Below are 13,627 nucleotides of genomic sequence, written 5' to 3' on the forward strand. Positions count from 1 at the left end.
CATTTACATGGGCCAAGATCATAAAGTGTGCGATGCAATGCCCTGAAGCTACGCTCCCCAATGTGGCTGCCACTAGCCACAGGCGGTTATTTACATTTAAGTAAATGAAAATTTAAAAATGAGAAATTCAGTTATTTGGTCATACTAGCCACATTTGGGGTGCTCAACATACAGCACAAATAGAGAACATTTCCATTATTGCAGAAAGTTCTATTAGACAGCACTGCTCTGGAAGAGGGTGGGAATCATGGGACCCACAGGCTCTGGTCCTCTTTCTCACCTTATCCAATTGGCCTGATTTGTTATATTTCTCTTCTGCAAAGACCAGCTCCATCTCACTCATGTCATTGTTGAGGATGAAACAAACTTTAGATTTGTAGAATTCTGGGTCATCTGTTTCAAAGTACTAAGGAGACAGAAAGAGACAGAATAGAACATACGACTCTTACCCAGACATGAAATTATAACTGCTTGGGACCAATTACCCCTTCAGCCTTAAGAAGAATTAGCTCAGAGCAGAGAGACTCCAGAGTTAATGGCCAGCGGCCTTAGTAGAAAAGACACACCTCAGACATTACCTTGTAATGCATACGTAATCCTATGATTTGGGCCAAGAAAGAGCGGGTGAAGCGAGCACGGACCAACTGCTTGTAGGCTCCTCCTAGAGAGGACTCATAGAGGCACTTGCCCACGAGCCGCCCCGCAAACTCGTACATCTTCAAGCGCAGGTGAGCAGGGCGATTAGGGTTGGGATGCACCTGCCAAAGACAGACATTAAAAGGCTCTGGGCCATTTTTCTTCAAGCCTAGTTCTGGAAAGACCCTCCCTCCAAATCCATTCCAAGGGAGCAAGAATTTCAGGATTCGATCAAAGAGCCCATCCAAACGGTATTGGCCTTTTGGTGGCCACTACTGAGTAATCCAGAGTGACGGGAGGGTGAGGGGCAAAGGTGGACTTACACTAGGCTGAAGAACCTTAATGAAGCTTGAGGCCTCATCTGGCTGACATGGAAGTGAATCAGTAGATGATGTGAGCCTTCTCCCTAAACCAGAACTTCTTTCAGCCAGTCTACTTCTCTACTCCTGACACCTCTGCCTAGTCAAAGGTCCAGTACAGAATTCAATAGCTTCAGGTATGTTTTGAGAAAATGGATTAATTATTATTATAATTAGTAAAATAGCCATTGCATTATAATGCTTTTTAGTAAAATATTCATCTGTCTGCATTTTCTCTTATTCTAGAGATGAAATAATGAAGGCAAAGCAGAGGGAGGCAATCTGATTAGTTCATATTATAGGTATCAAAATTAAGAACGGCACAGGTTGTCAGATTCCCAAGACAGGTTATTAACCTTAAACCCTTGTCAGTCTATTGCATTATAACATAATCTACACCCACCCATCTACAGGGAAGTCACAGACTCACTAATGCTTGGTTGTTGTCACTGAATCGGGTGAAGAGCTGGTTGGTGGTATCAAATAGTGCTTTGCAGATTAGCTCAAACCATTCCCGGCGAGGCCCTCCCCAGTCCAGAGCTGAAAAGCATAATAAAAATAAAAAGTGACTCTGGCCTGCTACCTTTTATCATGTTTGTTAATTAACTCATTATTTTCTACTCTCCACACTTCCTCCATTCCACTACTTTAGTGTTTCCCCCTTCCAACCCACCTAAGCTGGGGACTTATTTTGAAATCCCACCCTTCTATAGGATTAAAGGTCACTATTTCCCCTATTGTGGAAATACAGGAAATAAGAGATCCCAGGAAATGGACATTTTTCTTAGTTCTAAAAAGATTAAAAGTTTGCCCTTCTGCTTCAAACTCATAGAACTCTCCCTTCAAATCCCTGTATGTCTGCACTCTATGAGATCCACCAAATCATCCAGCCTGTAAACACCACCCTTTTTATCCTGACTCGTGATTTTTTTCCCTTGGAAAAAGAAGCTGAGATGTGTTTAAGGGGGTTTTGTTTTTTGGGGAGAGAGGGTAAGAAAGAGAACAGGAATGGGGAGTAGAATTAAAAAGATGAATATGAAATTTCAAAGCTGACCTTCTTCATCCTGGAAAACCACTTCAAAGTTTTTGCTCCAATCTGAGATGGAAAAATTCCGAGTGGCTTTCAGAGACTGAAAAGCAGGGAAAGGAAGTATCAGAACACTGGCTGGCATCTCTTGGGTGTTAACGACAAGAACACAAGAATAATGACATTGTCCACTAGTTCTCAGAGGCGACCTATTTCTCATAAACAAGCTTTAATAACACCATCCCATATTTAAAATGCCTGTGTCTCCAGAAGAAATTTAAGGTTTTAAGGTTTTAAACAATAATCTAATTCATCTAAAGTTGAAGCTGGTTTTTCTTTTTATAACCCTCATTAATGAGAAAACACTTAAAGAGCTAAAAATGGCTCAGATTAGTAAGCTGTCAGCAAGAGAACTAAGGAGTCCTGGTTTTCAGTAAAGCACAGTCTACTTGCTAGACATCTTTATCCGAGGCTAGGTTCAGACAGGGAGCCACACCACATGGAGAATGCAGCAGAGAAAAGGGGTTTCCAGTCACACCTACCAGAGCCAAACATCACAAACACATTCTGGACTGCGACCAAGCCTTCTCATTCTTGGGGAATGTAACAACTATGCCAGTGTCTGTGCAGTGGAGACAGACACACATCAGGTGTTCCTTTTCCATCAGACCAGAGAGACAACAAAAATCCTTGCCTTTTAATCCAACAAGAGCTCTTCTATTCCAGGGATTCAATAACAAGAACTTTCTTCTGTAACAACTACTTACACCTGCCCTGCATATGAGTTCCATGAGCTTATTCAGGAACTTGTGCAGTACAGATTCTAAAGCCAATTTGTCAACCAGTCTCTCTCCTCAATAACATACCTCCAACAAACCTGCCCCAAACTTAGTATGGCCAAACAGAAGAACAGTCTTTAATAGGTATGTTTAGAGAGGAGAGAAATTCAGGTTTCATGAAAAAGATAACCTGAAGAATATAACCAAATACCAAAGAAGTTTCTGGTTGGGAAACTTTGATAACTATCGACAGAGATGAAACTTTACTCACCGATTCCAACAAGGCATGTCTGCTAACCTTCAGGGTGACTTTGGAATGTGGTCTTTTCATATGTACCTGCCGAAGCTCTCGCTGGAAAAAGTTCACCTTGTCCTGAAAGGTCTCAGAGCCTCCTGAGGAGCAAGATTCATCATGATTACAGCCTATTACAAGACATCTGCACAGGTGACCTCTATACCCTCAGGCACCCACAGTAGCTGTGGTCACTGCCCAACTTTACCTATGTTCTTATGGAGGGAACGGATGAAAGTGGCTGCGAGGATGTTCCTCTCCTTACAGCTGAGCTCCACAGGAGGCTGTATGCCATCATCCACCACCAGGGTAAGGAGCTTATGGACAGGGTCGGGCCCAAGGTATGAAAACTAGCAAAGGGAAAAAAAAGTTAATTTATAAAACCCTCTAATCCAATAAAAACCACCCACATCCCTACCCTTCTGTACCAACCAACAAAAACAAGTTAAGCCTGTTTTCTCCAAATGAGTACCTGCCAGGAGTATATCTCCTTGTTTTTCACCTCAGGGCTCTATAATTCAAATTTTATTTTAAATTACTTGATTCACAGAGATTGCCTTTAGTAAGGATCACAGGCAACACTACAGATCTTTCAACAAAGAATATAAGCAGGATGAAAACAGTAAAGACATATCAAATAGCAACTGAATACCTGAAGAGGTTAGGCAAACTAGATGGCGGAAAGTGATTTGCCTTTAGATTCCAAAAGCTCAGAAAAATTAAAAATTTAATATATGAGATCACTGATTCTAAAAGAGCTTCAGCATACTGGGAGACCAAGCTGGGGGCAAAGTTACCAACAGCCTCTCCGTTAACTTAGTCCTAAAGTTAACGGGAAAAAGAGAACTCTCACAATATTCTGACTTGCTTCTAAATTCCTGCTTCTGTAAGCACTTGTCTTTCCAGACTGTTTCTATTCTTCATGACATTTCATGAAGAGATAACAACGGACAGGCTGACATATTCCAGAGTTGAAGTCTGCTCAGTAAGGTTCCACTTACTTTGGTTCCTGGGCACACTCGGAAGGTGTAAAGGCGCCAGGGAATGATCTTCAGGTAGAACTCCTTCACTGAGAATTGCTGCAGGACCAACATACAAAAAATGAAGTGAGTGATAAGTAAGGCTCTATTTGGGTACTGTAACTCAAATACCAGAGTCCCTATCTAAACTTCTCATGGTAAACCTTTCCCTCTATGTACAAAAAAGATAGTTTACGTCAGCACTGAAATCAAAAAATAACATCACCCTATCAAAATAGGCAAATTAAAAGTATTACTCCGACAGTGCAATTTCAATTAGAGACATTTCGTAATCTTAACACTCGAGTCTTCCTCCCATTTGTAAATATCTGAGCTTAGGTTTCACTTTATGAGTAGAGAATATTTCACCTAGAAACAATTAAAATCTTCTGCTCAGCTAGGCGCTGCTCAAACAGACTTCTTATAAGTCAATGGACAGGGAACACCAGTGGCCCATACCCACTGCTTTGTCCCTATTTGAATGGTACCAAGGATTTGCCGGGGAAGAGGGATAGGGAGTAGAAGGGTGATGGGGGTGGGGTGAAGTTGCAAACCAAAAAGTTCATAAAAATCCATTATGTAAGAATAAAAAACGATCTCTTTATGCCACTTACCAAATGGGAAAAAAATGACATAATTTTTATTTTAAAAATAACCTATTATCTGAATGTGTAGTAGGTCAGATTTTTTTTTTTAAACTCTTCATTAAAGAAAATTTCACACACATAATAAAGAGTATAATGAACCCCTCACCAGCTTCAACAATTATCAATTCATAACCAATCTTGTTTCATCTGTACCCTACCAGTTCCCTCATTACCATTACCCCAGGCCAAATTAAGTCTAGATTTTTAAATGATGAATGGTAATGGTACACAGAAAAGTGTTCTGAAGGAGAACAGAATTAGAAGTCGTTTTGATTATGAGATTAAAGGATATAATGGGATGTTTCAAGAGTCTCATTTCTCTGAGGTTTGAATGAATAAGCAAAATACAAATAATAAAAGAAAATCCCTTAACACAAGGCACCTCTTAGCTCAGGGGCCTTGGGAAGTTCACCTCCTTGTCTCTGCCAAAATTTCTCTGTTCTAATCCTGTAGCCTGATGGTGACATCCATTTATTGTGGTTTCACAGATCACAGAATGAAAGATCAAATTGTTTTAAAATGGCACAAGGGGAAAACAGTAATTTTTTATACTAGTGAGATACTTTAAATGGTTAAAGTAGCCTTCTTTAAAACTCTAAGAGCCATGCCTTGAAAAAAAATCTTCCCAGAAGCACTCAAAGGGCAGAACACCACAGGTTCCCTAAAGCTCCACGGCACACACTAGACAGAGATTTATTCTGGTCCAAACCAAACACTGGCAGAAGAGGCGGCACACTCTGCTGCTTCACTGTAAGTGGCCTCTCTTAGTATCCTAGAAACCCTCCAAGTCAGTGATCTTCCCTGATTCTCACACTATTACTCTGTGGTTTTTGTTCCCAAATCCCAAATACCAATCACATACAGGCTCAGGCACAGGGATTTTGAGGCAAGAATGGGAGTTCCAACCTTTGGTGACACATAGCAGTACACCTTCTTGGGTTTCTTCACCTTCTCAGGTGTGTGACACTCAGAAGGTGAATCTTCATCTTCCTCCTCAACAGCCATGGAAGGCCGGCGCTGGGAAGAGCTCATGTGCATGGGCGGGAGGTGCCACGGTGTGCTGGTACAGTTGGTAGCATTATAAAGATAAGCCTCAAAGTAAATGCTCACTCCTGAGGTGGACACATTGCGTTCAACAATATTCTTCTCATTCTCTGAAGTCGAATAAAGAATAAAGTTTAGAGTAGGAGTCAGAGGAGAAAGAAAATTACCTGCCACTAGACCTTTAATCCACTGGACTCTAAGCTAAGTTTGGCTCAAACAGCAAATGTCTGTGAGGTCGTCAGAAGAGCACAGACATGCAAAGAACAAATCACAGCTTTTCTTTCAACTCACCACTTAGGACAATAATGTCAAATTCGCCGTTATTGATTGGTTGATTTTGGTACGAAATGCAAGCATGGAAGCAGCCGCGAGAATGCAGGGTGAGTCGCAAGAACACCTGGCAAGTCTGCCTGTTGGATGTCACTGACTTCTCAAAGGACACACCAGTATGTTCTTCTTCTTGGGGACCAAGCTGTAGGAGAAAAACAAAATATCACTAAACATATATAACTTTCCCTATTTGCATTTTAATTTATTCTTTACAAAGAACTTTCCTATCTATGAGCTAATCTAAGTCTCAATTACTAATGAGATGGGTATTATCAGTTGAAGGAAGAACAGCACAGAAGTCAAGAAGACGGAGAGAAGAGATGGAAGTGAATTAGAAAAGGTGAGAATGACAGAGAAAGGAGCACACAGAGAAGGAAAGGGGAGGCTGCTTACCTCATGAATGGACAAACTATAATTGTGCTCGTCTCTGAAGGACGTAGAATTGTTGGTAGGGTTGTCATACTCATCTCGGGGCACTATTTGAAGGGTGTGTGGCTGCCCACAGGTCAACACAAGAGTAGAAAAATGGCACACAATTTTTGTCTTGGAAGGAACCACCATTCCTGGAATAAAGACAGTATAATCTAACATTTAGAGAGGTGCTTTTCAGGGAACAAAGATTCCTCATTCAGTGAGTCCTTAGAGAGCTGGGTCCAGCCCAACTCCTAGGGATAAACACCACCATCAAGAGGCAGAGGAAAAAAAAGAAAACAAAGAGATTAATTCAAATAAACTTTGGGGACTCATTTTTACAAATTCCTAACCACTGCAAGCTCTAAACAAAATGAGAAGAGAAATTGGAGAAAACAGCACTGAGAGTTGCAGACACAATGCCTAGAGTCCCAGTGGAAATCTATGAGTGAGCCAGGCCTCAAAACTAAGCACTGAACAATTGCAAAACAAACCAAAACCCCCTAAATGCTCAGGTGCAAATCTAACAAAACATATACAAGGCTTGTAATTGAAAACAACAAGATGCTGATAAAAGAAACAAAAAAGGTCTAAATAAATGGTGAGATGTACCACGTTTATGAATTGGAATACTCAGCACAGTAAAGATGTCAATTCTTCCCAAATGATATAAAGGTTTAACACAGTTCTTATCAAAATCTCAGCAAGATTTTTTGTAACTTTAGACAGTATTATTCTAAAATGTATATGGAAAGGCAATACCTAAAATAATTCTGAAATAAAAGAGGGAAGTGGAAAGAGGCAGTTTACCCAATTTCAACACTAATTATAGAACTACAGTATCAAGACTGTGGTATTGGGGGAGGGAAAGACACATCAATCAATGGAACATAACAGAGAACCCAAAAAGAGATGCCTACAAATATGCCCAACTCATCCTTAACAAAGGTGTAAAAGCAATATAACAGGGCAAAGACAGCCTTTTCAACAAATGGTGCTAGAGCAACGGAACTGCTATGTGCAATAAAACAAAACAAACAACCTAAAAACCCCTTGACCCAAGTCTCGTTCATAAAAATGAACTAAAAACAGATCATAACCTAGAATATAAAATGTAAAACTATGTAACTTTTAGGGGGAACAAAAGGAGAAAATCTTCAGGATCTAGGACTACTCAAAGAGCTCTCCTACACTAAAGTATGATCTATAAAAGGAAACACTGATAAACTGACATCATCAAAATGAAAAACTTTTGCACTGTGAAAGACCCTGTTGTGAGGATAAAAAGAAAAGCTGAAGATTGAGAGAAAATATTTGCAAACCACTTATCTAACAAAGGACTAGTATGTAGAATTTATAAAGACTCTCAAAACTCAATAGTAAAAAACCAAAAAATCTAATTAGAAAATGGCCAACAGACATAAAAAGACATTTCACCAAAGAGGATACAGAGATGGCAAATAAGCACATGAAAAGGTGTTCAACATCACTAGCCATGAGGGAAGTGCAAATGAAAACCACCACACCCTCACCAGAATGGCTAAAATGAGCACTGGTGACAATATCAAACGTTGCCGAGGACGAGAAGAAGCTGGACTATTCACACACTGCTGGGGGTATGAAGTGCTATAGGGACGCTGGAGGAGAGCTGGGCAGCTTCTCAAAGATACTAAGCATGTAACTACCATGTGACCCAGCAATTGCATTCCTAGACATTTATATCAAAGAAATGAACTTACGGTCACACAAAAACCTGTACCTAAATGTTCGTAGGTTTATTCATAATAGCCAAAAACTGGAGAAAACCTAAATGTCCTCCAATTGATGAAAGGTTACAAAGAAAAAGAAAAAGGGAAAAAAGGAGGGAGGGAAGGAGAGAAAGGAAGAGAAAAAAAATGTACCAGGCTGAAAAATCTTGTAGTAGGGACTGTAGGCCACATTTAATCCACCAAGCTTCACTGAGATTTCATAACGCCCAGCCCTACGCACAGTGAAGGCCACCTTGACCACGTTGGAGCTGGGCTCCTGGAGGACTTCCTGGGTCACTGGAATTTCCACGGCTAGCTCCACATGAGAGATGTGAACTCTTAATCCCACAGGCCGATGTGCAGGGAAAGGCTGCCCGTTCTTGTAGAATAGCTGCAGTGGGAAGAGGAGGGGCACCCGTTAGTGAACAGGGGGAGAAAATCATTAGCCATCGAACTCAAAAGAGTGTGAGGAGAGAGGAGGTAGCTGGTAAAACCCAGTATCTACTCCCTCCTACAGTCCTGCAGACACAGGGAGAAACAAATTCTCTCAACACTTCAAAGAAAGCCATTAAATCATGAACAAATTCGTAACCTAGTTTCGAGGACGGGGTAAGATATACCATTAAATCAACTTTGACTTGACGTTTCTGAACCACAGGTGCTGCCTCCTCTGCCTTACCTGCCCTTGTTATTAGGTTATCACTGCTAATCCAGTGTAAAGGTAAGTCAGTGGGTACCACTGTCACTGAGTGACCTAAAGCACCAGGCAAGGCTAGGGGGGTTCAGGCTATCAAGCTAAGCATGTTGCTATAGTCAAGTCATCACAGGGGACAGCAAACTTTTTCTAGGGCCAGAGAGTAATTATTTTTGGCTGTATGGGTCACACACAGCTATTCAATTGTGGTTAACTACTCAAGTGTGAAAGCAGCCATAGGCAATACAGGAAGATGAATGGGTGTGGCTGTGTTCCAATAAAGTTGAATTTACAGAAACAGGAGGTGTGCCTGACTTAAGTCTTGGGCCACAGTTTGCCAACCGCTGGATCTACAATAACACCAACTCTATTTAGTAATATTTTTCTCATTTTGACAAGGTAACATTAAGTTTATACTTCTTCGAAGCTAAGCACCCATTAAACCAAAGTCCTTGAGAAATTCATGACTCTTGAGATACTAATAATTCCCAAGTTCCTGGGAGGGACTGAAAAACAAAGAAAAGTGTTAATATTTCAGGCCAGCACCACCAACAGACTGAACTGGACTCTGGAAGTAAGTGACTCAGAAACCCCAATGGGGACGGAGACAGAAACATTCCCTTACATGCACTCGGAAGGCCATGCTGTGGCCCACCTCATAGGGGTCCTTCCAATCCCAGGAGACTTTGCAAGACCTGGGATCCAGGTAATTTCCCCGCACGTAGTCATAAATAGTCCGGTCCCCTCGGCGCTCACGGTCCTCATTCTGGAGGAAGCTGACTACACGTGCAGCGAGCTCGAAGAGGAACTTAATTGTGAAGAAGAAAGCAACCACAGACACTGTGACTCCGCCTGCAGGAGAGAGCACACACACCTGCCAGTTACACACGACAGCTTCTCTTTACGGAACAGGCCAGCCACCTCTCAACATGTACGGGAAGTCAGGAAGAGAAAGCAAGACTTCCAAGGAAACACTGTACTGGCTGTACCTCAGTGAGTGAAGAGGGGAATTTCTATACCAGGACTCAGACACAACCACCCTGGGGCCAAATCCCACCCAGTGCCTGTTTTTGAAAATAAAGTTTCATTGGAATGAAGCCTCACCCATTCATTTACATATTGTCTAGTGCTGCTTTTGCCCTAAACTAAGACAGTTTGGTAGTTGTGACAGACATTGTATAGGCTTGGAAGCTGAAAATATATACTCTTTAGGTCTTTATAGAAAGTTTGTCAACCCTTGTTCTATACCATGGACCACACATATCATGCCTGCCTCCCACCTTCCTGTAGGTGCTGGGCTCTCACAAAAGTAGTAAAAAGAATGTGCATTATATTCCTGCCATTTGGAAGCTTTCCCCTCCCTTGTCCACTGGCAAAAGCCCTCCCCAACCTCCACTAGAGTCTGGAGTTCCCTCTTCTGGGCTCCCTCAGACTCCTTACATTCATCTACTCTAACTTTACCCCCCCCTTGACCATCCACCTCCTTGTTCACTGCGTGAACTTCTTGTATGCAGATTTTTGCCTTATCTGACTTTGACTCAGCAGGAAACGACGTCTGGCACTGACTATAATTAGTCAATAAATATTTCCCAAATGAATGAATTCCACTGCCAACTCTGTGAAGGTACTTTCCGGCATGACTGGAAATATGTCCAAGTCTATTTTCAAAGGGAGAGAGGATAGATAGACAGGGAGACAAAAAGGATGTAAGAATCCCAAAAAAAGATAATAAAGAGAGCTCGTTCCATAACATACCAATAACGTAAAACATCAGGTCCCTTCAATGCCGACAGAGGCCGAGGATCACAGCTGCAGCTGCAAACGAAAACTTGTTTAGTTTCTTTTCCAACTCCTTCTTACAGCCATTTCAGATTGACAGGTGCCCTATGACATATTTCAGACAAACATACTGCATCATTCCCCAAAAGACTTCTAATCTACCGACCACCCTAGGAATACCACAAACAGCCATTTGCTTTATTGCTAATTACAAAATGCAATAACATGGCTTTCATCTTCTCAGATCCAAAGCCCCAAGATAGTTTCCCTCCCCAAAGCAAATTGGTGCTAATTAAGACAAGCAAAGAGGATAATGGAGTCACTTTCCCCTTATATTTGCCTTCTGGAAGTAATTCATCTAAGTAGAAATAGTTATATAAAAATGTGGATTTTTAAAAGCAAGTATTATCATCATCATGTTGGCGTTACATAATTAAAATGAACTCTGGGTCATTCCAATAACAAGCAGTGGGCACGCAAGAGAAGTCATTTTTGCTGTTACCAATCAGATAAACTAATGGGCCCTGTGGAAGATGAGCTCAGCAGGAAGGCCAAGGAGAGGAACAAAAGGAGATCGTTCTTCTCATCGTAAATGATGCCTGCCAAGGTCACAACAATTCAAACAAGGGCTAGAGTTTGAGGGTAAACCTTCACTGTTATTAAACTTGTTTCCAGAATAAGGCTTCAATTGTCATTGCTCATTTGAACCCCCCAAGGTACTGCTAGGAAAAATGCAATATACACTGACTTTTGTATCTTATCACTGAGTTTTGACCTTAGTATGTATGAACTATATATATTCTCTATTCTACAATGCACTGAATTCACTCTTTCTTTTAGGGTCAATATATATTAAGGTTATCAATATTATCTCAACCCAGAACCTTTTATCAGTACTAGACTGTTACTTAGAAAAAAGGCAGCTGAAAATTTATAGGCTCAGATTTGAGAGGGACCAAAGCAACTTTTTATTTTATTTTATAAAGAGGGTGGGTGTACTTTTGTGTCTGATTGCGTGAAAAAATTTTAAGAGGGAGACAAAAAATGGCAGTAGTTCCTTTGATAACAATATACCCAATGAATGGCCATGTCAAGTTTCATAGAAATCTCTATTTAGACTGAAGTCCTACCAGAAATGAAATCCACACAGGAAACATTAGCATTGCCAATACACATGAATTAAGATGCTCCCAAAAGGGTCTATTATAAAGAGGCACTATACAGACCCAAAATTTGGGATCACAATTATTGAATCTCCTTCTCAAATAAGTATGTCATCTCCTGGGGCCCTATGCTGAAAAGTTGCTATCATCTCTCAAAAAAACATCTGTCTGCACCTTACAAGATGTGCTAGATGGCTTGGTAGAGCCAAAACTGGCAGTTTAACTGTTTTAGGTACTCCCTCAGTTAGATGCCATCCAATCTGATCCTGGCTGTGAAACTTCCAATCCTCAGAGAAGTAGTAACACCTAGCAGAAAATGAAGTATATGTGGCTTCTGTTATAGGACTTATAAGTCTCTTGCTTCCTGATGGAATAAAAGCAATGCCAAATTTATGGCACACACCATAAAGGTGGGGAAAATGCTTATCTACTATCTCTGACAACTACAGTCTTTTCGGAAAGAGGCAGCTTGGAGACCAATTCCAGGGCTGTAACTGTGTAACCTGTCTAGGATTCATTGCTGAATAAAGAGTTGAGATTTAATCCTTTCTATGGCACCACCTCCTTTAGTATGATAGTACTTCAATATAACTCCCCATAGCCATCAAGACTCTAAAAATCAAACCGTATTAAAAATAAAAGAGGATAGCACAGAGGATGAGGGCATGGACTCTCGAACTAGAATACCTAGGTCAAATCCATTCTCTGCCACTGACACTGTGATCCTGGAGAAGTCATTTAATCTCTCTCTAGAATGTCAGTTCCCTGTGTGTACCTCACAGGGGTGTTGTAAGGATTAAATAAGTTAACACATGTAAACAGCCTATAATAGTGCCTGGCCCACAGTGAGTTCTCAGTTTTAATTATTATAATAATTATTAATAGTAGTAGCAGTATCACTACTCCTTTGCTTCAGAGCCAACAGGAAACTCAGGGACCCTCCCTACTGGCAGTAATGAACTTGACCTTGTTGAATCCTTACCCATTTTTGCCCCCTTCACTAATTTATTAACCAAATCATCACCACTTTTCCAATAGGTCAATTCTACATTTCCATTCCAATTCCCTTTATTATTTAAAACTCAGCATACCAATTACAACTTTTCCCCAAACAACTCTCCTTGAAATCACCTTGTGACCAGGGAGTTAGCTTTGTCAATTCATCACTCACTGATCTGACCTTTACAAAATATCCTATTTCTCTCTAATAGCTCTCAAAAACCTCCCCAACAATATTTATCCATCTGCCAATTTTACCTATGGCCACAGTCTGAACTTCCTTATAGAGTTGCCATTTTCTGGTTCTTCCTGAACGCTGTCATAAAGCCTCCCTACCTTTGTCTCTGAGTACCTGATATCCTTCTAGGGTGAACCCTCGAATCACTTTTATTCCAGATTTACCTCTTCTGTAGCATTTCTGTCCTCGTACTACCCTGCCATGCCCTCTCTGCCAGTCTCTGCTCCCACCACTCCCTACAGTATTCTGCTTGGTCCCATCACCCACAACACCTTATTCACCCCACGTTCTGTCCAAATCAGACCCTTTACACTTTTACATATAAATAAGCTCTGAAATGTCCCATCTCCATGCCTTTGCAAAAGTCGTTTCCTCTGCCTAGACTATCCTCTCCCCTCAGTCTCTATCCATGAAAAACCTCTGAATCCTAAGTCCAGGGAAAACCCTATCTCCCCTCCCTGA

The 13,627-nt window shown here is 41.1% G+C and overlaps 1 protein-coding gene across 3 annotated transcripts in view; it reads right to left on the reverse strand.

Annotated features, from left to right (window-relative positions):
• The window catches only part of AREL1 (apoptosis resistant E3 ubiquitin protein ligase 1), a 34,085-nt gene that overhangs the window by 7,162 nt on the left and 13,296 nt on the right, over positions 1-13,627 (reverse strand). Inside the window, exons 3-15 of one of the 3 annotated variants that reach the window (XM_081147577.1) lie at positions 10,742-10,801; positions 9,642-9,838; positions 8,446-8,683; positions 6,527-6,696; positions 6,095-6,275; positions 5,666-5,913; positions 4,095-4,172; positions 3,302-3,443; positions 3,073-3,194; positions 2,050-2,125; positions 1,426-1,535; positions 579-758; positions 281-406 (exon numbers count right to left, since the gene is read on the reverse strand). In XM_081147577.1, the coding sequence (XP_081003703.1) occupies positions 281-406; positions 579-758; positions 1,426-1,535; positions 2,050-2,125; positions 3,073-3,194; positions 3,302-3,443; positions 4,095-4,172; positions 5,666-5,913; positions 6,095-6,275; positions 6,527-6,696; positions 8,446-8,683; positions 9,642-9,838; positions 10,742-10,757 (1,884 nt within the window). In that variant the 5' untranslated portion in view covers positions 10,758-10,801. Of the gene's footprint in view, positions 1-280; positions 407-578; positions 759-1,425; positions 1,536-2,049; positions 2,126-3,072; positions 3,195-3,301; positions 3,444-4,094; positions 4,173-5,665; positions 5,914-6,094; positions 6,276-6,526; positions 6,697-8,445; positions 8,684-9,611; positions 9,839-10,741; positions 10,802-13,627 lie in introns of all 3 variants that reach the window. The other 2 variants (XM_081147578.1, XM_081147576.1) reach the window with 2 other exon arrangements.

Source organism: Miniopterus schreibersii (genome assembly GCF_964146895.1).
Source record: "Miniopterus schreibersii genome assembly, chromosome: 1".
Lineage (NCBI taxonomy): Eukaryota > Metazoa > Chordata > Mammalia > Chiroptera > Miniopteridae > Miniopterus > Miniopterus schreibersii.